Raw genomic sequence first — 27,575 nt, 5'->3', positions numbered from 1 at the left:
TTGCTTCAGTTGTCTAAGAAAGAGTCTGACTCTTCCTCTCCAGCTCTACCGTCTTAGAAAACAGAAAAAAGCAAACACTGCATTTTATTCTGTGTGCTTAATTATTATTATTCTTTGCCTGTGCATGCTCTGCAGTGTGTCTGTGTCCAGTTTTATGTGCTACATTAGCTTCCAGATGACAGGCACAGTGAGTGTCAGAAACAACTGCTTTGCATCTCTATGGGTTTGTAGCCCTGAGCTGTAATTACAAAGACTGTAAACATGATTCCTGAAAGTGCATCCATGTGGAAAAGTTCAAAGCTCGCCCTTGTTGCAGACCTAGTTATGCTGGGAACTGTTTCGGCAGGAGGTAGGTGTAATTGTTCACACGTTTCTAAATGTGAAAAGCTAAGCTGGAGTCCGTACAGACTGACGGGAAGCTGCTGACATTCAGAGCTGTGGCCTGTTATGGACGACTGATTAAAAAAAAACCGCATGCCTTTGGGCAAAAGCAAACAAACATAAAATTCGACACAGTAATTTATTTTTTTGGTTCAACTGTTTGTTGGACTTTATAATCTAATAAGTGATAGTTAAATAAAATTATGCTAATTGTTTTCTGCTTCTGTGCTTAGCAATGTCACCTTTTACAGCGAGTCACTAATATATGCATGACCACAGCACAAAGAGGTTGCAGTGTTACACACATTATTCAGTTGATTTCCACTTGAGCGAAGAAAAGGCTACAAATATTTATATGAAATGAAAATGCTTTGCTGTGTCTGTGAGGATGCAAAAGCATTTTATTGTGAAATTTGATTTCCGTAACCCTTGTGCTATCCTAGGCACTTTAACATTGGGAGTTGGGTCATGTAGACCCACTAGACAGTGCTCTGAACCTTTTTTCTTCAATGATTTGTGATCTTCACTGGTGTCCATTCAATTCAATTCAATTCAATTTTATTTGTATAGCCCAAAATCACAACAACAGTCGTCTCGATGGGCTTCGAAGTAAAACATGAACTCAAAAGGATCACGAATACAAAGAGTTCAATAGGAAAATACTAAAATGAACTAACAAACTGACTAAGCTATACTGGCATCCCTGCCCTTAGACCCCCCTTCGCGGTAAGGATTACATGAAATCTTTCCACCTTTATCCACCTTTGTCATGGTAGGGATAACATGTCAATGTAAGGGTGGGGTCATCTAAGATAGCACAAGGGTTTTAAAGAAAACTCAGTGGTAAAAGTGCTTAGATCTCCTGCAGGAGGCGCCATAATGAAACTGGTGTGGAGGCAATAAAAAGGCAAACGTGACAGTGTTCTGAAACTGACACAGATTTTTGTTCTGAAAGATCTAAGCAAGATCTTTTAGCTATGGTAATGTGGTGAGCTCTTTCGACACCTGGACATCCGGTAAATATTGAATTTTTTAAACTGTATCCAGATGTGCGTCTTTAGGTAAAGAAAGAAGCTGTTGACCATCTGTGATGGTGGTAAATTGGATGTTGGGACAAAAAGGAGAATGCCAGATTAAAGTTGCACCCTATTTAAAAGCTGTGATGGCTGCACATAGTAGAGGATCCACTGAACCGCACATTCAGTGACTGTTGATGAATGATCTTTAGTACAAATGCAAAGACTTTAAATGGAACAATTCTTTCAGCTAAAGTGTGCAGCCCAACATCAACTTGCAACAGGATGCATCAGAGTGGAGTGGAGCAAGGAGCTGTGGCCCGCCAAATCTAATTTCTACAAGCTTTTCAAACTGTATTTTTTGTCTGCTCACAAATCACCACAATTTGAATATCAGAAATGCAATTTTTATCTAAATTTTCTTTATATGTACCCATTATCAACAGAAGCATGCCACAAGAACACGTTAGAAACACCCCCCCAAAAAAAAAAACACTTTCATTTGAGTGTGTCTTTGTGATTGAGGTAAATTTTATTAAAAGAAAGATTAAGCCAAAAATAAACTCAGCAATGAGAAAAGGTGGGTGTTGATGTTGAATAAAGGAACAGAGTAGATGAGAGGTGAGAAGAACAGAGAAGGTGATAAAAAGAAAGGAAAAGGTGCACAAAAATTTGGTCTGTTTCTTTTCATTCTACGACACCGGCTGAAGGTGATTAGCTTGTGTTAGAACTGCCTCTTCCATCTTTTATAGGAGGATAGAGAAGCTTTTTTCCTCCCCCCTCTGCATTAAACACAAACGTTCTGCTTAAAAAGGACCAAAAAAAAGCTTCAAATAATAAATACAAACACAGAATTTGAACACCAACATCTGTCCACCGTGGTGCAACGGCTTTATGCTCTTTGTCATGCAACAACGGTTCCATCAATTATAAATTACAGGCAAGACAGAGGAGTGACAAAGGGTGTTGAGGGGGGAGCTCTTCTTTCTGTAGTCTTCTCCCTGAAGTAGCTGGAATTCTTCTGAAAAACCTGCAGGATATCGGAGTTGCAGCTCCAGTCGACACAAGCGGATCTGGGGCAACATCTAGTACCCATCAGTCCACGGCGGCTGATGGAGGAAGCCAAAATGATTCCATTTGATGTTAACTGCTGTTACGCCACTTTAGTAATAAAGTGGAAGCAGCTCATGGTCCACATCTTGGTTGAAAACAAAGCGGATCTCTGTTGATGTGTTACACACTACAGTGGAAATGACGTGATCACAGCTGCAGAACAGCTTCAACGGCATGCGAGGAGTTAAATGGCAGCTTTTGTTACTTATTCGAGTCTGGGCTGAGATTGACAGCTCACTAGATCATTATCTTAAAAAGGCACTCTGTTTCTGCCATACGTCTTTCATACAGCGATCTGTTATTTTCTTATCCCGGTGCCACCCCATTCCCCTTCTTGTCTTTCCTTCCTTTTATGCCATCTCTTCCGTTAATTTTGACGGCAAACACAATTTCTCCGATATGCACTCTAGAACTTACAAGCCTGGAGTTCCTGTTGGCAGTAATAAAAGGGCAAAAAAACGTTTGTTGCATTTTTGGATCTGGAAGCGGATTGTAGAAGACATCGTTCTCTTGGGTCAAACGCATGCTCCGTTTGGATGTCGGCCATCGCACAGACACAAACACGAAAGTCTGCAGAGGTTTGGTTAAGCCCTGTTTAGTAAGCTAATGAGCTTAGTGTAAGATACTGATCAGTAATCAGAGGAACCGGGCCCACATGCTGTCAAAAGGACAGAGGGGATGTGGACCCGTGTAATTACCTCCCATTCCTTCTTATTTCCTACATAATGGCTTCAAGCATCTCCATGGTTGTGGATAAGAAAGTAAAGAGCACAGGTTTGCACTCTGACACAGGGGTGGGGTGGATGGTTTGATGCCTGGTTACTCATGACTTACGGTGTTAAGCCCGTTGAGAGAAATGTGTTGTGACATTGAGCTAATTAAATAAAAGTGAATTGAAATTGAAATTAGCAACACGGGAAATTGTCTTGTCCGATCTTGGAGTTCCCTTGCAGGATGTATTCATTCTCACTCACTCAATTCTCAATTCCTGCTGAACTGTATCATCCATTAACCAAATAACGACTTACTCTGGTGAAAATGGTCTTTTTGGTGTTTTAACATGTTCTTGTAGCATTTGTTTTTTTTTTTTTTTTTTTTTTTTTTTTTAACTTGTCCTGTCCAACAGCTAGGCAAACAGATGAGAGCTGAGGGCCTCTTGTGTTGGACATATTTTATTTTAACAAGAGGGGTTATTCATCTTCAGACAAACCAAAGGTATGTCTGAATAAACCCCTTTTGTAATTGAGGCCAAACTTTATTAATTTCAATCATGTTTGAAAATCTTTGGTGTTGGACCGGACGGAAAAGGAAAGAGGGGAAGAAGAGAGAGGGACGTTAGAGAGAGGGGGGGGGGTAGGAGGGTGATAATAGGAGGGGAAGGGGGGTAAGACCATGAAGCAGCATAGAGCAGACAGGTTTACTGGTTGTTTATCGTTACGGTACGGTTCAAATGTAGTACAAAAAGGGCGGGGCCTGTTCACACACACTCAAATATTATCAACACACCTGCTAGCCGCAAAAATGTCCACATGTCAACATGCACACAAAACAGATAGTGTTCACGAACGCATACCTATGCCTTTAAACCAACTAGTGTGAAATCTTTCATTCATTCAATCATGCAAACTATTAGTGCAAAGGTGAGCTAACACCTGTGCTCAGGTGAGTGTTTATGTTCTTCTAAAATGGATGGTGGAATGTGAAAAGAAGGAGGAGGAGCGCCCAGCCACCCCCACACCCATACCCCCGCCGCAGCAGCAGCGGCAGCCGGAATTCCCCCAACGCCACACGGGAACAGGCAGGGAACAACCGCCCCCCGGGCGACCAAGACCGCCACCCAGGCCAGGGCCAGCAGGACCGCCGCGAGGCCCCCAGAGCCAGAGAGCAGGGAGGCGCAGAGGGAAAGAGAGCGCCGCCCCAGCCCAGCCAGGAAAGCAGCCCCCCGCCGCGCCGGAAGAGCCCAACGCAGGGCCCCACCGGAGAGGGACGCCCACAGCCCCAGACGAGCACCCCACCACCACCCATGAGTTCCGGGCATCCCCCCGCCCCGACCCCAGGTACGAGCCAGGACCCCCCAAGGGAGACCAGCTCCGCACTCCAGGCAGCCACCCACCCGGCCCACGGTTGGTCCAGGTAGGAGCAAGGCAGGGGCCCGCCCCCCCCGCCCAGGAGGGGGGAACCCCGGGGAAAAAAGGGCGGCCCACAAGGGATGTTATAAATATGGCCCGACCAGGCTCGGCCATGTTGGAAGTTTGGCGGGGCCCAGCGCCCAGGGGCAAGGACCAGGACCCACCCCCCAGGGACACGAACACCCCCGGCTCAGGTGTAATATGAACCCCCCCACCGCGCGGAGAGAGCACCGCCGGGCCCAGGGAGCCGGCACCCAAGGGACACGGCCGCCATCGCCAAGGGGCCCGCACCCCCCACCAGGGAAGGGGTAGGGGACAGATGGACCCAGGTCCCACCTTCCTTGTAAAATGTGTGTGCGTGTATGGGTGTTTGAGAGGGTGTTTGTGTGCATGTGTGTGTGTTTATGTTTGAATGTATATATTGAAGGGGGAGGGGTGTGTGTACTAAGGGGGGTGCAGTTAAAATTGGCGAGTAGGGCACTAAGGGGACATCTCCTGATTACTCACAGTGATGTCCCCTCACCCTCCACACCAAGGGGCCCTAAATGTCTAAGGTGCGGTTAAAATTGGCGGGTAGGGTGCCAGGAGGACATCTGCTGCTTGCTTGCAGTGATGTCCAAGCACCCCCCCTACCAAGGACCCTACATGTCTAAGGTGCAAATAAAACCGAAAGAGGGGGGGCCCACTCCATACGGCAACCATAGGAGGGGGGCCACTCCCAAGTAGCCCCCCCCAAGGCGCATCGCAGGCTAGACCCCCCACCCCCTCACCCTAATATGAGGTTATATAAGGAAGAGGGTAAGTTGGGGACAGCTGGTAGACTGTCCCCCGGTGGTCAAACAGCCGTCCCCCAGCCCACCCCCAGCAAAGGGGCCAGGGCCACCCAGCCCAGGGGCCCACCCCCGGAGGCGCCGACACCCCAGGCCCGGCACCACCCACCCCACACAGAGAGAGAGGAGCCAGAAAGCGTCGCCCCCCCCCGGAGCAAGCCCAGGCCCCCACCCCCAGACGCCGGCCCTAGAAGAGCTCTGGTCAGGCCTCGACGGGACCGAGGAGGCCAACCGGCCGAGGCAACCACTGATTGCCTCAGCGGAGACCCCGACCCGCTAGCCCCCCCGACCCGTACTAATAATGGGCCCCCCCTCCCCCCCAGAACGCCCCCCCACAGGACAGGGCCGACAAGCCCCCCACCCCACCCCACCCCAGACCCCGCAGCCGAAGCGGGTGACACCCAGAGCGACCGGGGGCCCCGAGAGGGTTGTCCCGTCCCGTCCCAGAGCCAGGGAAGGGCCGATCCCAGCCCCAGGTGCAGATGGGCAGCCCATCCGGCGCCGCTGGGCCCCCCCCACCCGAGCAGGGCCCCCCGCCAACCCCCCCCAGCACAGGCAAAGGGACCACCCCCCCAAGCCAAGCCAGACCACCACCCCACCCCCCCACCACGCACCCCCACACCCAAGCCCAGAGGACCACGCAGCGCCCCAGCCCGCCCCACCCAGGCACCGGACCCGACCCCCCGACCAACGGAGCCCCCCACCGCCCCCGCCAGGCACCGGAAGCCTTGTAGCATTTTTCTGATGGTCGAGCACATGTGTTAGGATAAATAAGCTTAAAAATCGAATTTCTGAGGATTTCTTTATTCAAACTGTTGTGAATCAGCAGCAGACAAAAAAAGTTTATTTGTGATGTAGAAATTACGCAGGGCTCCTTGAACCAAGCGGTCATCAATGGGGAGGGGAAGGGCGGGCGGGGTTGCTCGGAGCCAACACTCCAGCCCATAACCCAGAGATAAAAATTTCTAATGAAACACTGCCGGTCTGCAGAAACTATGGCCCAGAAAACCATCCAGGTTTTTTTGATTATGGCTAAAAACAGCATAATCAGAATCAAAGGACCATAATAAAGCCTCAATTTCAGTTGAATTTTCAGTTGACTTTAAATTTTCTGTTCAAAAATCTCCAAAAATGTAAAAATGCCATTCAAACCTGAGAAAATCAAAGTCCACATCATGCATCGTCTGCCAACAAAAATAGGTTTATGACAAACACCATACTAGATAGATAGATGTTAGAAGTTGAGGATGTAGAAATATTAGAAAACAACATGAAATAATTTATTATAAGACAAATGACCATTTATTGACAGAAAATGTGAACTTAAAATATCTCATTTCCTTTGTGCTCCTTTATTGTTTGTTTATCTAACTGCCTTGCTTTTTCTTTGAGAGAGGTTGTTGTTTTCAAATCTAACTGATTTCTGTCATTAAGCTGACAAATCACAGCTCCTCTTTGTGGGACACTGCATTTGTTCTTATTCTTGATTATAAATACATGTTGTATGTCATTACTATAATTTCCTTTTTTACACAATTAAAAGCACTGTTTTGTCCTGTCCCACTTTTGTGATGATGATTGTGTTGTGAAATACAGACTCATTTCTTTCCTAAAATTTTCTAGCTCGTCTGAAGTGTTTCTGATTAAAGCCGTGCAATCACTCACCAGTGGGCTGGATGCGCAGCTGGGTCTTTTCGCTCTGTTTGCGGGTCATGGCGAACCAGCTTCCGTCCGGGTCTTGAATCCACTCGGCTGCCTGACAGTAGAGCAGTCCCTGGTCTATGGGCTGCAGCTTGTGGATGGTCAGCCTGTAGGCTGTGGCGCTGGTTTTATCCAGCCTGAGGTCCCCCGCCGCCATCCTCTGCCGATAGGGTCCTCCAGAGCGAAGAACAAAGTCCCTAGACAGGGTGACCAGCTCCTGGGGCGGAGCTGCCGCGTCCTCTGGAGACCTCAGATACCAACCCACCGACAAGTGAGTGTGCTGCTCGGTGGTCCGGGAAACCTCGCAGGTGAGCTGTAATGTGTCCCCCTCGATTTTGGAAAGAGTCTGGGCTGGAGCGGTTACTGTCAGAGAGTCAGCGATGACTGAAAAAGAGAAGACAAAAAGCAGGAAAAGAAAATGAGCAAGCCAACTAAGGTGGGCATTCACCAACTGGAATCCAATTTATTAAAATCTTAAAACGTTGTGCTTCAGATACATTCATCAAAACGAACCGCCATGATGTGTGCAGGTGATCAGTGCAAATCCATTTGGGTTTTACTACAATGGTGAGTTGGAAGTTATCAGTGTTAATGCGGTGAGAGGCTGCTAATCTCATTTTCTCCCAGGAAAAGGTGCGAGTGCAGCCAGATTCTGTTCCAGGGTGACTGCCCTCCATTTCCTCTTCCATATTTGAATTTCACATGTCACGTTTTAAATCTAACACGGCAGAGAAGGAGGCTCTGATCCCTCATGGCTTGGCTTAAGAAATAATAAAACACAGATCCATCCAATGTCTCGAATTAATTCCTTTTAATATCTCACGCCGAATCACAACAGATTCGGAGCAGTTCTATTTAAAGTTCTCCAGAGAAGGAAGGAGAGAATTCACACCAGATGGTTGAGAGCCGACTAAATGAGAGGGAGGGGAGGGACAGTCAGGTGCAGGGAAGGAGAAGAGACATCAAGATGTGATCATTTCAGACGACAGCAAGAAGAACGCAGCAAAGAGACTGAAATAAACAGGTTTTTTTTAAATGAACGTGTCATCTGAAGAAGTATTTTTGGACATGTACTTTGTCACTGTGCAATATGCTTATGCCTCCACTGGGTTTAAGATTAAGAAGCTACTTAAGGTTAGGATGTCAGAGGGAACTGCATTAAGAAGTAAAAAAAAAAAACACTGACTAAGGATGTGAATGTTTATTTTATTTATCAGATACCCTGCAAAATCTCTCCACGTATTTGTGTCTAGCTGTTGGTTTGAATAAAACTTGATTTAGAACAAAACTAACTAAAAAGCAACTTTTCAGTGAGATCTAAATGCATCCTAAATATCAAAAGCCATTTGATCTTTAACATCCTATTTTAAACAAAAGTGCTACTGAAACTAGTTTTTATTTACTATACATCATTTTTGGTGCAGAAGTTGTGAAAAGTCAAAGGTCTTATTTCTAGAAACAGACAAGCTCAATTTAACCCTTGTGCTATCTTAGATGACCCCACCCTTACATTGACGTGTTCTCCCTACCATGACAAAGGTGGATAAAGGTGGAAAGATTTCATGTAATCCATGGACACCAGTGAAGATCACAAATCATTGAAGAAAAAAAGTTCAGAGCACTGTCTAGTGGGTCTAGATGACCCAACTCCCAACGTTAAAATGCCTAGGATAGCACAAGGAAGGGTTAAGGAAACTGGAATGTTTTATTCGACTAAAAACAGGGAAGGTGCGCTTAACCACAGCAAGATAGAAGTTTGAAAATAAACATACATTTACGTATAAAATGTGTAATTCTGGTCTCACTTTAAGAGGATCATTGTCTAAACATAAATAATGTTGGATTGTTTTATTGCTTAAATTTGGCGGAAACATTAACATACCGGCTATGAAGATAATTTATTCTATTTATTTATTTTTTTAGCAAAAAACACTTGTTTTAAGAAATACTTTTTCCAGTTTCTATAGCAAAAAAGCCCAAATATGAGTGTTTATCACTAATTTCAAGATTTTAAGTTGATTTAAATGGCAAAAAATCCCAACTTATTTCAATAGATCTTACCAAGACAAACTCTGTTAGGTCTAGTGGCGGATTTTTTCAATATCAAAGATTTTTTTTAAATATTATATATTCTATATTCATGAACTTGTTTTGAAAAGTACCGGTACATTTTTACAGAACTGTTTTGTGAAGATGTTGAGCTCCTAAGAAACCCAGGAGGTGTGATCTGCCCTTTTTTTCAAAAGTTATCAAGAAAGTTTTTAGGCACAAATAATCCTAGTTTGAGAAAACGACTAGATTGTTTTCTTAAAATACAAATTCTTGGTAAGATCATTTTTCTTTCCTTTCTGGCTGATTTATTTTTGCTTATTTGAAGAAAATCTACCAATGGGGTAAGAATTTTTGACTCTTTTCTAAAGGGGGCTGTTTTTGCAGTGTGTGAATATCCTGCGAGAGCTGATGATTTGATGGAATTCAGCTGATTCTATCCAACACGAAACAGCAACGACTGTCATCATGCAAGTAAAGGAAAGATAGATGAGATACATCTATTTTTCACGGTCACTGCTAGAACAACATTTTTTTAAAAGTCAGTCCATCATTCATAACTTAAAACACAAATTTCCTATAAAACCAAATAATAAATGAAAGAAATAAAAAGTGCACCACGGAAAACAAGAAATTATAAACAAAGGGCTTTTTTTAATGCTAATGGCATCATTAAACTTTTAAAAAAATCCCATAACTGAAATGCACAGATGCTCTTATACAGTCATTTGTCAGAGTTAAGTCATCTAGTCTTCATCTAAACCCAACAAAGTCTTAAATCTCACACACTAAACCACTGCAGGCCGCAAAGAAGAGCGTCCCGACTCCTTGGTGTCCACTTCTCAACATCATTTAAAATTCCCCTTCAACCCCTCTGGCTTTGCGGTCTTACGTTGTCTTATCTTGGGCTTAGGAGGTCTCAATCAGCTGCTGTGATGCGTAAACAACTATCCAGTTGTCACGGTTACTATGAAGTGCCAGAACCAGCAATGAAAATCCTTTAAGCAGCAAAGGGTTTGGGGGGAAAAAAAGACTCTTTTTCTAAAAAAGAAAGGTCTTTTTTTTTCATTTTAAGATTCAAAACAACATCCAAATAATCAGAAATACTAGTATCGCATTTGTAACAAAATAAAGATAAAATTCAGGCAAAGGAAAATGACGGTGAAGTTAATATGCAGTTGCTGATGTTTAATCTACTAGGACTCGAGGCAACACATGTAAATTACAGTTTCTTTGTCTAAATGGCGCCTCAGGTTTAATGGTTTAACATCGCAGGGAGAAACAACATTAAGACGAGTGGCACTAAATGAAAAAGTAATTGAGTCCAACTTAAATGCTCCTCAGATAAAGACTTTCAGAAGCAAATCTCCTTTGCATAAGCCTTGTTTTTTTAGTTTTTTTTTTTAGTTTTTTTTGCATTTTCAGCAGATTAACATTGATTTATTGATGCACTGATGTGTGATAACAGCTCAGAATGTTTCTATGCAGTCTAAACACATAAATAAAGAGAACATTTTCTTTTCTAAAGGTCTTTTTGGGTTGTTTAAGGCAACCAGTGTGATGTGTGTTTTTAAATAGAGGGCTGTGTGGGACACTTCCTTAAGGACAGCATGTGAGCTGCAAAAAAAAAAAGGATTCTTCTCTGTTACTTCGACAAAAAAAAAAATAAAGTGCTAAAGCTGCACTTGAAGGCTTGTCAAATACAATACATGGTTGTTAACCATTTTGGAAAAAGTGATGACAGACTGTAACAATACATTTCTCCATTTAATAACTGCTCTTAACTAAAGATGAAAGAACGACAAAACGAGGCTTTGGGCAGCAAGAAAAAGAAACAATTTCACAAAATATAGCAGAGTTTAGAAATACATACAACAGAATCGAGCCAAAGACAGTACCATCTGCTAACCGTGCATGTTGGTGGTAAATAATACTCATCTAACATCTGGTGTACGGAATACTTTCAATATATACCTGTAAATAGAGACTACATTTTAGAATCAAGTGTTAAAACGTGTCATTTGTTGGTGTTTCTGCTGCTTTCCTTGGGTTGGGTGCCAAAACGACAAACCTGTCAGAGACTGGCAGTTTCATTTCAGCATCGACCGACAGCTCCTCTGAAACAATAGCAAACAGGTTTATTTGGCAGAAAAGCCAAAATATGGGCAGTGTTGTGCCAATAGGGCCGAAAGGGAATTGGTTGATAAGGAGCAAATAGGTCACTTCAAGCAACCAAGTGTCATTGTGGCGACTCATGATTTAAGCCTGGTCTGAGTAGATTAGGGATTCAGAGAAAAGACGCGCACACATTATATAAAAGGTTGACCATTTAGAAATATTAATAACAAAGGGGATGGATGTGTGGTGCAGAGAAGGCCTCTCATCACAAACCATCAGAACACTGTATGACAGAACGCTTGTTGCAATAAAAAGAAACCGATTATGCTAAAATGTATTATCTTTTAGATCAAATTAAACAATGGTTGCATTCTATAAACGAATAAAAAAAAAAAATCTGTCGTTTGTGCAGTGTGTAAGTGAATCTACAATATATCCCAAATACATTTAGCCTGTTTCATCTCCTTTATAGTCATTTCTTATTTTTTTTAATTGATTTTAAAAGTAGTTCACACCCAACAACCTTTGCTTTTACAGCACTGCCTTAACAAAACGATGTCATCCAACAACCTCTGCAGCCTCTGTGCTCCGTTTCAGTCCAGCTTGTTCTCCTCCTGAGCTGCTATTCAACTGCACCGTCTTCCTTCTACAACAAGTGAGTGACGCCAACAGACAAAAGTTACTTTTACCACAAGAGCACACCAACGCTACAACCTTCTGTTGCCATAGCAACCCTCCCACGTGATGCCAAGGGGTCCTTTGAGAACAGTCAGGAGTTACTATAACAACCGCACCCACCAACACCAACCCAGTTCTAAAAGTGAGTCATGTTCCGGCTCTGCAAATGCACCTATGGAGGGAAAAAAACCAACGAATTCCCGCCTCGTCACCTGAGGCCCACTTCGTCTCACAGGCTACTGGGAATTCATCCCAGTCAGATCCCCACATGCAGACCAGAATAAGCAGACAGACATCAGCCAATCTGCATCTGTAGATCCTCTAGAAAACCAGCTGACCTCAATCTGTAAGGGATTAGCTAAGAAAAGAATGAGATGACATTCTCCTGTTCCATCTCTGCATTTGGCACTTCTGGGTGATGCAGTAACTAATTTTACCTAAGTTTGTTAAAAAATGATCATAATTACTTCAGTACAAAAGGGGTTGGAATTCAAAGCTCTAAAATAGCTAATAGAGTAGCTCATGGTTAAACAGGACGACATCATATAAAATAAAATAAAAACAGAGCAAAAATGCACCAGGTCAGTTTTAAGGAAAACAGAAAAGCACCTGCTACGTTTCATGCTTGTTCCTGCAGTTTAGACAGAAATTTATTCATTTAAATTTACATTGATGATGCCTTTCAAGAGACAATCAGCTTGTAGATCTGAATACATTTTACCGCAAAAGTACACTGAAAAGAATAAAATAAAATAAAATGCCTGGCACTCTGACAGTTTTGGTCCTTTCATGGGGTTTATTTAACCTGACTTGCCAGATGGCTCATTACCTAAAACCATTTGAGAGACTGAAGGTGGAAACTGGAAGCGAAGTCTTGTTATTTTTACTTTTGTCACAGAAACTTCAAGGGAATTTGGAGTAAAGAAGGAAAAAAAACAGAAAAACTAAAATCCTATTTTAGTACTAGCATTATCTTATGTTCTTTTCTTTTTTTAAATAGATTTGAAAAGTAATAACATGAAGGCCTTTTTAATATCCCTTTTAAATTTGGAGAGCTGAATAAAAGAAAAACTCATAAACACTCAAGATAAAAATAAGTTTATGAAACAGATGACATTTGAAAGGTTTTTTTGGTTTATGATGACATTTTCAAACCCTGAAAGTAACTCAGAACTGAGAGGCTGCGTTGTTCACCTGTGAGTCATGCAATGTCTCACATTTTTAGATAAATATATTCACCATCATGTGTGCTTGTATCACCAACACAGATGCCGTCAGTCCTTTGCAAGTTTTGTAAAAACCCTTTTTTTTCTTTTTACCGAATCCTCAACTTTTTCTTTCATCTCAATCTTTTCCTGCTTTTCACCTTTTCAGCCTTTTGAAAGAAGTGACGGCTGTCATCCCTCAAGTTGGCTTTTTAAGTCGAGTCACACATTATGGAAGAGTGAGAGACATGAGGGCACGGCAGCGAAGGAGAAATTTGACATGAGCCAAAAAAGACGAGTGATTTGATTACATAACTCATAAAGCATGCAGTTTTTTTCAGTATCCTTCTTTCCATTCTAAAGAAAAACAAATATGAATTTCTTAAATTTTTGGATTTGTTTTTTGTCAAATGTTGGTGTGAGCTGGTGTTTTCTCAATATCAGAAAAGAGCAGATGCATCTATGCTGATGGAGGAGATCCCAGATAGCTTTTGGATGTTGCCATGGTTACAAATGCTCAGCATTTAGGATGATAGAGATGACTAACTGGCACCATTACAAACAATATCTAGGTAGAACCAGGTAAATCAAAGCAGCATTTCTGTCTTTAAAGACACACTCCAAGGAAATGGTGTTTTTGAGTTTTTTTTAAACATGTTATTGTAGCATTTTTTTCTGATGATGGGGGAAATAAAGAAAATTAAAATAGCATTTGAAATTGCTGTGAATCAGAAGCAGACCAGCGGCTTTCGTAAGATAGTAGTAAAGAACAATGGAAGTATACGAAATCTACTTTTCCTTGTCTGAGCTGGCATCTGGCTGAAAACTGTACAGCTGGAAAGCATCAATAATTTTGTTGCACCAGTAATGTAAGGTGTGTTGGACTATAAGCTGGCAGGACAGCAGTTCTCAGTTATGGTTGATGGGAAGGGGGGGGCGTGGCTGCTCCAGGACATGGGCCCCGCCTGCAACTTAGAGGAGATTTTCTAAAAAAAACCTGCAGAAACTAAAAAGACTTTTTTTTAAATTTAATTTTGGCTAAAAACAGCATAATCCTAATTAAAAGACCACTGGGAACGCTTTAACAATAGACCAAAACATGACTGGAGTGGGTCTTTAAAATGTGTATTCTTATTCAAAAGGGATACAATTAAAGCAGCTTCTAAAGCACACACAGAAATGTCCACAAACTTTTGGCCCTGTATGATGTCCCCCTCTGTGCCGCAGACAAAAACTGAAGAGGCTGAGCCACAACTCAAGTGGTACTCGCTTTCCAGTAGGGAATGGTCTTGAGTGTCTGTTTGCATCCGTGTGTTGCTCCAAAGCAAATGGGCACTTGGCAAAGCCAGCAGGGTAATTGCTGTTAATTCCTCAGTGAAACTTAGAGGACTGCTGAGAGACAAACCGAGTGAGCGATCCGCTGCCCTGCTCCATCGCTGAGCAAATGTCACTGACCCAGGATGCAGCACACGCAGGCGTCCTGACTCACTGTTTGTTACCCGTACACGGATAGAAAACATGCCTACACCCGTGTTCCGCAATCCCATTTTCTAACACGGCCATTCACATTCTCACTCTCCACTTCTTTGTTCTTGTGGTCGAGTGCTGCTGTTGAGTAAGAGTGAGAAGAGAAGTGGATCAGTGGGGAGGTTTCCAGACACACTGAGAGGAAAATTCAAAGATGCTGGTAAAGATCGGGGGAATGGCAAAGGACAATTTTTACATAAATATATATATATAAATATATATCTTTATATTTATATCTGCTTAGCGTTTTCTTTAAAACCAGCTCCTATCATCTTTTGATCTATTGTAAAAGTGTTTCCAGTGCTCCTCTAATCATAAATATGCAATTTTTAGTCAACATTTAAAAAAATCTTCGTTTTCTAGTTTTCAGTCATTCTTTGGAAATTTGCCTTGAATTTGTGGGCGACCTTCCCTTACCCGTTGCTGAGAGCTCTCTGTTTACATGTTGTCCCACTAGCTTACAACCCCTCGAACTCCCAAGCCAATATTAGCGGTGCAACAAAAATGGAGAGCAGTATCAGATCTATTTAGCCATTTCGTTTTAAACTAGATTCCAGCTCAGACGAGGAAAACAAAGACGTAAATGGCTCTGTTTGTCTGCAAGTGGATGCATCAGAATGCAGCAGGGAGCTTGTGGGCCGCCCACTGTAGCACTTAGGGAGCTTGTGGCCCACTCTGTGTATTTTCTACATATCAAATATGTTCTTTTTGCAAACAACATTTTTTCTTCTGCATTTGATGCACAACTTAAATATAGAAATACTCAGAAACACAATTTTAAGCTCAATTTTCTTGATAATTGTCCTCCATCATCTGAAAAATGCCTCAAAAAACACACCCATAAAAACAACACGGTTTTCATCAGCGTGGGTCTTCAATTGCCTAAATCCACTCAAACACAAAGTTCTTAAGCATCACAGATGAGGACTTTCTCAGGAGGGAAGGAATTCAAGCAAACAGCTGAGGTTTGGAGACCAATTCCATGAAGGGGACACGAGTGAAACAACAATCAGGTTTTTCCGGCCACACAAAAACGTACCCCAGCATTTTCTGATTGAAGTTTTTCTAAATGACTAAATGATTAGACTGTGACAGATGAAATGTTTTATCAGCTGTGATTTTTTGGTAGCAGTAAGCAGTATCTTTAGAAATACTTTAAAAAGGTAAACTTAGTTCTAACTCTAAATTTCTAAGGGGTCTACTTTCAGTGAGGCACCCATCCATCTGTTTAACGTCTACAGCCGCTGTCTCCTGTTCAGGGTCAGTGGTTGGAAGCTGTCGAATCCCATCTCAGCAGTTATCAGGCAAAAGACAAAATACTGCCTTTGGAAGGTCACCAGTTTTTCTGAGGGCTACACAGAGACAAAGTACACAACTTTGGCAAACTTTTGCTGAATTTAGACTCTGTTGTTTGTGCTCATTTTGAAAATAACTACTTTAGATTCAGATTTAAAGGTTATTGAGAGACGCTGCTGTCTGCCATGTGACAGCTATGATTGACCGGCTCGTCTGCTGCTCTTTGAGCACCTGAACCCACACATTGCTGCCTTTCAGACTGTATCAAAGTCCACTGAGAGGAAACGCAACAAGCATTAGACATACATTTGGAGCAACAACCTGGAGCAAAAAAATGTTTTTTGTTGCTCCGTCGTAGAAACTACACCAAAACGGGCCTCTTTCTGTTTGTACAAACAGAACTATTTTGGCTTGATTCTGTCTGGGAGCCACAAAACGGTCATGACTCCCCCTTTAGGCAACCCAGAACACTAACAATAGAGGATTTGATGTTATTACCAACCTGCTGCTTGATCTGCTCATGCTGAGAGAAAAGAATCAAGGAAGGCTGCAGGCAGTGAGACCAGGCCACCGAAAAGAGTCTGAGGTGAAGGTTTGAGCCACAACACTCCTAATACATGTCAGTTTAAGACTGGTAAAGACCTGCTCCATTGAAAGTTGTGTTTTTGGTGTTTTTACCATGTTCTTGTGGCCTTTTTCTCATAACATTTAAGCTTAGAATTGTGTTTGTGTATTTCTTTTTTCCTACTGTTGGCCCAGGTCTCCATGACTTTCAGGTTAAATAAAGGTTAAACAAAAAAATGTCATGAATCAGGAGCAGACAAAAAGATACGATTGGAAAAAGCTTGTAGCAGTCGGCGGGCCACAAGCTTCCTGCTCCGCTCAATTCTGATGCATCCACTTGCAGACAAACAGATCCATGTATGTCTTTGTTTTCCTCATCTGAGCTGACATCTGGATCAAACCTGTACGGCTGGACAGCTCCGACATTTACTCGCCATTTTTATTGCACTGCTAATGTTGGCTTGGGGGGTGTGAGGGGTTGTAAACTAAAGCGAGAGATTGTTAACTACGGGATGATCAGGGCAGCCTTATTCCATGCCAATGATTCCGCCCACAAATAAGAGGCAAAATTCCGATGAACTACTGCCACTCTGCAGAAACTACGTCCTAGAGTGTTTTTTTTTTTGGGCCAAAACAGCATAATTGTACATAAAAGACCACTGGGAATGCTTTGAAAATATCTCAAAAGATGATAAGCCGGCTCTGCACAAACACAACAAATTAACTGACAGGTAGCAGTTTAAACATGAAAATGGAAAAACACAAAATAAAGGCAAGGACGAGTGGAAAAGAAGGCAACAATCACCATAGTTATCTGCTGCATTTCTCTGATCTATTTGGGAGCGTCAGAACAGCACTTCCACACTGAAGAACAAGCAGCTACGCTCTCTCATTGCAAATAGAAAACAGTTTTTATTTACCTCCGACTCTTCGCAGAGCAGACTTCCTATTCTGTCTGTATTTACACATTCATCTCCTCACACAAAATTCTGTGTCACTTATGACAAACATTTGGAGACGCACAAGTCGGAGCCAAAGCCTGTTTCCTCCGAGACTTCTCCCCAATGGATCTGCATCAACCCAGTAAGTAGAAAAGTTGTGGTGTAAACTGCCCAATCTGACAACAGCAAATGAGAAGGTTAGTGTGGTTTTATCACAAAAGTCTCCAGGCATTATGGTGAGACATAAGAGCAGAAGCAGACGTTATTTAAGGCTCTTTACTGCAAATAAATACCATAAAATAAGCTCTGGTTGCTGGCAGCTTCCTGTAGTTTATAGTGTTTAATGTCACCTTCAGGAAACACCCACTGGTCAGCAGGCAGACACACACAGTCTTCCAAAAAAAGCTCATCCAGCTCCAAACTCTTAAACTGTGAAAACACAGATGTTGCCAACTCCCTAATGTTCTCTTCTTTTGTCCAGAAGTGTGAAAGTGATAATTACGCTGATTTCACAATGACTCTGTGAAGGATTAAATGACCCTTTAATAACATTCAAGATGTAATGTGAAAACAAACGAATCACGAGTGCACAGATGATTATGCCTCTCATATTTATAGAAAGATGGATTTTTTTTCCCCCCGTAGAAATCATGGTTTGAATTATGAGTTTGCATAATCTTAGCCAATCAAATCTCTTTTCCAGTTGTCTCATTAGGCTGCCTCAACTCCAGTGTTCAATAAATGTGAGGATAGATTAAATTTAAAGCGGTGGAGGGGGTGTGAGAGCGTTCACAGATGCCGTTATGACATTTTTGCTGTGAAGCTGTGAGCTGTCTGCTGCCAGCAGAACATCAGTCTCAGCAGGTGCGATGGCGTGGGTGTGTGTCCTCTGCTCAGACACAAAGGTCACGGTGACTGAAAAGAGAAGGCCCTTTTTCATTTAATAAAAGGATCTTTCATGCATTCTTTGGCGTCTTCTTACACGGTCATTCCTGTTCAGACACCGTCCCGTTCTTCCACCAACATCTATACCCCTCTACAGCTCATATATGGCCCCTCTCTGTCTGACACACAATGTGGTGAGCTTCCTAGTCTCCAGAGAGCTCGCTTGTCACTTCCTAATTATCACTTCCCGTTTTTAATCATCTTTCTTTCGGCAAGTTTCATCATAATAGCTTAAGCACAAAGGAGATGAAGTTTTTAGAGGACAGACTGCATATGTTCTTTGTATCTCTATGTTTGTTCCAGTTGCTTAACAACTCAAAACACTCCAATTGTTGTTGAAATAGGCTTTAAAAAATTACCATAATTTAATTAATTATATAAAAAGGCCTACATTTAGATTTAAATCACATTTCAGATGGTCAGTTATAGGTAGAGCAAGATCATTCTGCTCTAAAGTTAGACAAAAACCTAAAATATTAAAGAGTTGCAGTTCCTTGAGTGACCACTGGAAGCTGGTTTCAAGTGGTTCCCTCGGCTCCTAAGCTCAAGAATAAGATTTTGCATCACAAATAAACTTATTTAGTCTGGTTTAAAAGATCTGTTTGATAATTATTGCTTTGTTTTCTATTTATGACAACTTGGGAGTTTTAAAGTGCTGTTTTGATTTGAACAGAAAAGCCAAAAAAACTGTTTGAAAAGTCAAAACAAAAACATAGAAGGTCATGTTTAAAGTTAAATAATCTATTTTTTTAATCCACTTCATAAATAGGGAAGCAGCTATAAAAACAGCTTTACGATGGCGCTGTGGTTAGCGCTCTTGTCTAACAGAAACAAGGCCCCCTAACACCAAAGGGGGACCTTTCTGTGTGGAGTTTGCATGTTCTTCCAGTGCATGCATGGGTTTTCTCATGGGACTCCGGCTTCCTCCCATCGTCCAAAAACAAGCTTCACAAGTTAGATAATTATTCTAAATTGTCCCTGTGAATGCGAGTGTGTGATCCTGCAACAGACTGGCGACCTGTCTAGGATGTCCCCTGCCTTCGCCTACCAATGGCCGGGAAAGGCTCCGGCAGCCCTGTGACCCCGAAAGGGACAAAAGCGGGTTTAGGAGATGAATGAAAAAAGATATAAAAACATAAAAATCTTTGCACTGCATTATGGTATGTTTTTCGTTGAGAAGCACAGGTGAGGTCACGACAGTTCACGTTTGAGGGCTTCAATTGCACCAGCCAGTATGCCAGAGTGTCGCAAAAGGTTTGCCAGCAGGACAGGTCTCTTTGCTATGCTGTCTCTCCTATTCTGTAGATGGAGCACTCTAATATTAAAGGATGTAAAGTCAGACTTTTTATTCTGAGCATAAATAATCTCCAGTATTCCTGCTGTGAAGTGACCTCTCTCCTTTTATCTACAGGAGTTTATGAATCGTCAGTAAAATATGCATCAGACTCATATCCTAAACGGCTGCATACTGGATATTGTTGCAGAACGTGCAGCGTTGGATCATAGATGAGCTTCCTGCACAGATTCTGTCACAACTTCTGCTTTCAAGCTGCATCTGGAAGGCATAAACTAGCTTGACAAATCTACTATCCTGCATCCTGAATGCTATATGGAGATTGTTAGTAAATGAAGAACAGAAAAGTGAGAGAATTAAACACAAAAGTTGTGTAAGAATACAAATGTACCAATAGTATTGATTACTACAACATGCATTGAGTGGGACACAGTTTAGACACAGATTAGAGTACATCTATGATCTCCATTTGATGCAGAAGTCTAATAACACAAAGACTCTTTTTGTAATATTTTTGCAGATATCTAAGTTTAAACCAAATTAAAAGTTTTATTCAGTTTATGGGGATGTTATGCGTCTTATCCATGGACACAATGACCATCAAAGTTAGGGATTTAAACTCCAGGCTGAGGTTTCAGAACAAAATAGTGACAGGAGTTTTCTATTTCTGCACCCCAAGTCTGCTGCCATCAACCCAATTCTCCTGTGACCCTGGCATTGCTACAAGTCAGCTGGACAGAGGAAAGCCCAAATTGGTTTAACCCTAGCTTTCAGGCTTCAGTTTGTCAATCCACTGCTCAGCCTTTGGTCCGGCTGCTGCGGTTGGCTTATCGAAGGCCCTGTAAGCAGAGACGGTCTAGCATTCTGCTGGACGCGGTCCAGTTCTTGAACTTTTCCAGCGCTGCAGGGTGCATCAGCCCACTTAAATGATGAGTAACGAGTGCTTTATTAAAAAATCAAACTAAATTGAGGCACAAAGTAAAGTCTATTGTGAGAAGAAAGACACTAACAAGCTGATGCAATCAGATACGGCAGCTCTGCCAGCAGGCAAGCTTATTAAAAATGAAGAAGAGGCCCGAAACATCAGAGCCCCTCTGAATTCATAATGCACCTTAGAATGACTCCACCGTTTACTGTGACCTTAATAAAAAGGAATTTTGTAAAATTATACTTTTTTTTAACAGCTTAATACTTTCAGTGAATTTTTATACCAATTTAGACTACCTTCAATTGTACAGTTGTGCCTATAGCAGGTGAGTATCAAGAAAATAATGTGCAAAATGTATTAGTGCCGTTTTCCAGAATTTCAAAATAAAACTCATGTTTTAATTCGACAAAGATGTTAAATTTTAGCTACATTTTATGCCACGTTTGAAACAATTTCCTGACTAATTCAATCAACAAAATTAAACTTCATTTCATGTTTAAATAACTTAGATTACTTTCCCTATTTTAGAGATAACACAGCATCAGACTGATGTACACACACGCTGTATGCAGTGCATATGGAACTCACTTTCACAAAGGGGTTTTTATGTTGTTTTTCAATGCAGGCAGCAATGTTTTGTTAATGTAAATGGATACAGAAGAAGCTTCTAACAAAAAAAAAGGAAGGTGGGAGAGAAGAAAAGACAAAGACATTCAGAGAAGGAGTGGGCTTTGCTATTATGGCAGGAGAATATTATGCTGACCCAAAAGGCTGAATGTCCCAATAAGAGAGGGAGCGGTGGTGAGGAGCAGTTCATACAAAGACAGAAGGGGAGGATTTAACTCTTTGAAGCACGATAAACATTTTCCAGGACAGAACCCAAAGCCCACTGAGGCCCGGCAAGCAAAGGCGTCTGAGTAAGTGTGTGTGGAAGATGGAAAGTATGCGGCAGATTAGAGAGGCAACGCGTGAGAGGAGGGGCAGTCGGGAGCAAGGTGGGAGTATGAAAGGCAAATCTCCCTAAGAACATGAGAAGTACTGTATGCGACGCTATCACTAACAAAAATCCTTTAAAGGATCAGAGATTCACTCATCATGCCAAGATATGGGAAACATTCCTTCTACTTCCATCTTAGCGCCATCCCCTTCCTTTGTCTCTGTCCAAACGTTTCTTCATCAGCAGGGCTCCAGACTAACTTTTTTCACTAGGAGCACAGTGGCCCCTAACTGAAAATTTTAGGGGCGCAACCAGAAAATTTAGGGGCGCATACCGTAAATCAACATTCTAACCAAATCTACTAATTTCCACTGTATTACTAATAAATACTTTAATAATAGATGCAGAAATTACAATGTGCTGTTTCAAATTCAGTGTCACATTTTATTCTGCACTTTTGAAGATGCAACAAAACAAAAGCATCACTGTCATGACAGTACAAATTTATCTTTGTGACACCAAATAGGTGCAGCCAAGATGCACAATAAGCGTGTTTGAGATCACCCAGGTGAACTCAACGCTGCACAGATCACCTGGTGTGTGACATATATTTTTGTTTTTGCTCCAACATCAACTGTCAATCGAGAAAGGGGTGGGGCAAGGGGCAAACCTACCCGGACACAGCTGGAAACTGAACTGACTGAAAGCTGCCCTACAGACTACAAAACAATGCATTATGGGACATGTCTCCTGATGGTTTTTGTAGTGGAGTGATTAATTAAAATAATTTAAAATACCAATTCATTAAAAAAAGGCTACATCCATCACAAAACATTAAAATAATCATAAAATATATAATAACACAGATCATACTAAGGGGGAGAAGAATATTAAAACTAAATTGAATGTTAAGGACAATTCCCTGTCCTCCTTCAGTCTTGCTGCAGATTCGCCCCCCCCCCCCCCCCCCCCCGGTCTCCCCAACGATCTAGGCGAGCCGCTGGTTCATCTCAAACGCGTCGATCGTTGCATTTTCCCCACGTATTTTCAGTGTGTCTAAAACTAATGTTGTTTTTGCTCGCACGTATTTAAAGTTCAAGCCCCGTTAGCTGTCACGCATGTAGGTGAGGGACATTTATTCTCCTCAGCTGACCCGACTCCCGCGGGAGCGGTGTGCTGCCGTAACGGCATAAACGCTTTGATGCGCCGCCGTAACCGTAACCAAAACCCAAACCTTCCTCCGGGTCTGTGCGGCCCAGAGAAAAGTTCAGCACGGACTGCATGTATTTAGAAAATTACGAGCGAATAAATACATTCTAAAGGAAAGTAAGGAACTCCTTAAATGTGGTCCGGGGAGGGAGCTGTCAGGTTTCCTGCTTTCAAGCCCTGTCATTGTCCCGCCCCCAAGAGTCATTTACCCCACTGTGATTGGTTGGTCAGCTCCGTGCACGACGATGAAAAAGTGTCATTCATACAAACTGGCGGGCTGCAGTTACATTAAACCTTCATATTAAGGCGGGGACCGCAAAATATCATCTTGGGGGCCGCAAATAGCCTGCGGGCCGCGAGTTTGAGACCCCTGCTGTACACTCTGGCACTGGTACACTAGCCGCAGGTCGGAAGAACGAATCAATAGTTCGCTTACCCATAGCTCAGACGCACATATCAGGTTGTGATATTTGTCTCAGTTTCCTTCCCACAGATGTTTACGCGCACTCGATTATCTCTAGGCCCCTCCCCCTACACGCATTTTAGCCACTCACAGAGTGGCTTTCCCTATTCTTCTCACACGCAGTGGCCGCCTCGCACACAGGCATCACGCGAGAGTGTACGTGCTCGCGTTTCATGAGTATGTGCGCGAGTGTGTGTGTCTGCCTGCGTCCGTGTGCGCTTGCGTCTCATTAATTATTTCATTGATCATTGACGTTCCCCTTCCACGTTTAATGTATAAAAAATACGAAGGGTGGGGGAAGCAAATTTACTGGTCGCGCATGTGCGACTGGATGTAAAATTCAGTCGCACACTCTCAAATTTTGGTCGCAAAATGCGACCAATTGCTCGCAGTCTGGAGCCCTGATCAGTCAGATCCACTCTGGTAAAGATGGTGTTTTAGGAGGTTTTTTTGTGGCATTTTATGGATGATGGAGGACAAATATAAAGAAAATTAATCTTAAAAATGGAATTTCGGAGTAATTCTCCACTCAAACCATGAATTAGAAGCAGACGAAACAATTCGGTTTTAAAACAAAAACAATTTGTTACGCAGAAAGTACACTGGGCGGGCTACAAGCCACCTGCTCCGCTCCATTCTGATGCATCCACTTGCAGAGAAATGAAACCATTAATTTCTTGCGTTTCCTCGTTCGAAATGGCATCTGCATTGATTGAGGTCGTTAGGAGCTGTCAACTCGTGTGAGAGCAAGTAAAGAGAGAGCTCTCAGCAATGGGGAGGGGAAAAGGGTCTGCAGAAGCAAATTTAGAATGAACTACTGCCGCTCTGCAGAAACTATGTCATAGAAAGCGATGCACGTTTTTTTAAATCTTGGCTGAAAATGGCATAATCGTAATTTTTGGAGCACTTTTAAAATAGATCTAAAGGTGAACAGAGTGGGAGTTTAAAACAACTTTATCCACCTTTCTTTCCATTTCCCCACATGGAGAGAACTAGCAGGACACAACCTGTGTGTAGGTGTGTTTGTTTTCTCTGTTGAGTGTCATGGAGGTTGTTAACACATGTACTGGGTTTAGCTCTGGCTGCCAGCATCAGTGCACAAAGGACACATCCCAGATCCACTAACACACTGATGCTGCTGCCCAAAAATCTCGCCTACCTGCAGGCGAACGCACGCTCAGACACATCATGTGCAATCAGTTGTGCACCCTCCCATTTGAGCTTTATAAACAGCATTTATCAAGTATGTAGTGATTGCAATAATTGTGGAGGGGTACATATTAATACTAATTAGCTCTGTCCTCGAATCGCACATCTATCCTTTTCTCCTCTTTTTCCCCCTCCTCTGTACAGGAGCTCCCACCGTTTCCCTTCATCTCTCCTCCATCAACACTGTAGCCCCAGATGGTAAAGCACTGCGACCAATTAAGTCTTCCCTGAGGATAAGACCAGTTATAGCCCCAGCCATCTGACCATTTCTGTGTGTTTGTGCGGGTGTAGGTGTGTGCAAGCCTTTTAAAGCATATCCCTGCATTTTCATCAGACTACAAAGCCCTGCTTTTTTGGAAACTTCCACATACTTCACAGCCTGAAAAAGGGCATTTCCATGCTTACCCAGAGTACAAACACACAGCAAGGAAATCTAGGGGTATCAGAACAAGGGGCAAGGCTAAGGTTGAATGTCACAGGTGCTGAGCCCAGGCGGCTGGGCATTTGTTATTTCAATAATAGAGAAGCACAATGAAAATAGAGCGTGGGGTACAGAAAGGGGAGGAGAGCGCCGCTCAATCAGCAGGCATCCATCCAACAGGGCAGCTGATGAGGGAGCAACTGTCTGTCTGAGCTGCCAGCACTGAGGGGAATTATAATTATGCCAATCCAGCCCCACCCTGCTCACACACGAGATTCTCTTTGTTCACACCCCGGAGTTGCCACCCCGGCAGCAGGGCACAGGTGGCACCATATGTCTGTCATCTGCCCCGCAGTCAGCTGGGAGGGAGGAGCTGCCCCACCTCTGTGTGAGTGGTATGTGCATGCAGGATTATTCCTCTGTAAATCTTTTAAATTAGTTCAAGCACGTGGGCAATATTAGAAATCATAAAAACTGATTTTAGAGGGTCACGTCCCTGAGATGCGACGCAAGAGTCATCAGCTTACTGCATTTTCTAAATGAGCTTCACCTCTCGGGCTTCTGTACTCTCATTTCACTTCGTCACCACCACTCTAAACCAGCCTTTGGCTGGCTTTACAGCCCACACTCGAATTCATTACATTAGACGTTTTAACCAAATCTCAGCTTCTCATATCAAATAATGAGGCTAATGAGGTGGGTGTGATGATGCTGATGCCGCGTTGGGGAAGCGCTCTCCGACATGTGACTTTGGACTCACGAGAATCTGAGGACTTCTCACATTTCTGCCATAAAGCCCTTCGTTATATGGATTTTTTTGGTCAGTTTTAACCAGTGCAGCCAGTTGTTGATGCCCCTCTTTCCTCTCCTGTTGGTATGCATTCAGTGGAAATAGGACATATTAACTCATTAAGGTCCAGAATCCCCGATGGAACAGACTAGATCTAGTTAGGACAACCAAACAATTTAAAAACTGGGAGTTGATGACCCGTGAGGCAACTCAAGGCTCATAGGAGTAAAAAATCAAAAACATTGTCCTTGGTGACTGGCGCAGATTGTAAAGAGTATTTAAAGTGGAGTTGAGGATGACCCCCGATCACGTTGTTGGTACAGCTTGGTACAAATGGATTGCAGGGTTTAAAAAGCCTCTAAGCTTTAGGTCCAGTATTGACAAAATGGACCTTGCTGCAGGCAAGATGGCGTCTGACATCATTGGTCCGAAGCAGAAATTATACTTTCATTAAAGCTTAAAATGGGAGAGAAAAAAACTACAACTGTTAGGGTTGCCAGTTAAAATAAAACACTTTTTTGAGTGATATGGGGGGACTTCAAGTCTTGACCGTTAATGTCTGCAGCCACGTCTTCTTTGTGTTGACATTCTTTCGACTCTCGTAACTACATTTGTTTTACGCAATTAACGTAATTCCAGCGGATTATGATGCACAGAAAAGCAGCCTTGCACTGATTTGCAACACTACACAGTAGTAAATTGCTTACTTAATCAATGTAAATCAGCTGAATCTGTGATGGAAAAGCGGCTTTTGCGCCGTGATGCAAAACTTTACGTTAGCCATTTGTTGATTATTGGTGCAAAACCGATGTAGAAAAGTCTTACGGTATGTCAAAAAGCAGGCGCTATTAAAGTGTTAGCGGGGACGCAACCTTTCGTTTTTGAGTTTAACCCCACGTGGAAACACCAAATATTCCAGTTCTACAAATGTTTAAAAAAATGAAGCCAATTCTCATCGATTCCTATATTACAAAGATCAACTTTACAGCAAAAGTTACTTTTTGGTCAACCTTCCTATTCATGACAATAAGTCGGTAAAGAGAGGTGGTAAATCAATTGTTTAGAAAATATTATAGCTTAAATTTTTGCATTATTGACAATGCATTTTTGATTGACGGATAGACTCGTATGGATTTAACAAAAAATCTCTTTTTTTTCTTGCCTAATCACTGATTTTTAAAAGACCCACTCCAATGAAAATTGTGCTTTTGGTGTTTTTAACATGTTCTTGTGGCGTTTTTCCTATGAACGGCATGTATAAAGAAAATTAAGATTGAAATGGTATTTCTGAGTAATTCCTTAGTCAAATCACTATGAATCAGGGGCCGAAGGAAAAATGTAATTGAAAAAAGGTTGAAGACGTGATATAGAACCTTCAACGGTAACCCATATGCTCACTCCATTCTAGTGCTTGTAGTCTTTGTTTTCCTCTCCTTAGCTGGTATCTGGATCCAAACTGTACAGCTGGATAGCTCCAATTTTACTCACATTGCACCAGTAATGTTAGCTTGGGGTTGTAAGGGGCTGTAAGATAGTGGGAGGGCATGCAAACAAATGTATGATGGGAAGTGGGGGCAGGCCTGCTCCACACCAACTTTCCCACCCTCAACTTAGAGGGGAATTTGTAATGAACTACTGTCACTCCACAGAAATTATGTCCAGAAATTATGAAAACGACACAGGTTTTTTTGATTTCGGCTAAAAATGGCATAATCAGTTCAGTTTGATAGTCCCGAACTTTTTGGTTCATCACAAGTGCCTGAAGGCAACCAAATCTCATCTAGCAGAATCTTGATGCTGAGTAGCACAATGTGACAACATCAAAGTGAAG

The 27,575-nt window shown here is 42.5% G+C and overlaps 1 protein-coding gene across 1 annotated transcript in view; it reads right to left on the bottom strand.

Annotated features, from left to right (window-relative positions):
• Positions 1-27,575, bottom strand: part of igsf3 (immunoglobulin superfamily, member 3) — a 114,852-nt gene that overhangs the window by 40,828 nt on the left and 46,449 nt on the right. Inside the window, exon 3 of the mRNA XM_023950580.2 lies at positions 7,135-7,554. Within this exon, the coding sequence (XP_023806348.1) occupies positions 7,135-7,554 (420 nt within the window). The remainder of the gene's footprint in view (positions 1-7,134; positions 7,555-27,575) is intronic.

Source organism: Oryzias latipes, chromosome 21 (assembly GCF_053564925.1).
Source record: "Oryzias latipes strain Hd-rR chromosome 21, Olatipes_Hd-rR_3.1".
NCBI classification, from domain to species: Eukaryota; Metazoa; Chordata; class Actinopteri; order Beloniformes; family Adrianichthyidae; genus Oryzias; species Oryzias latipes.
Note: the sequence above shows the minus strand (reverse complement) of the source record. Positions and strands in the feature narration are given on the sequence as shown.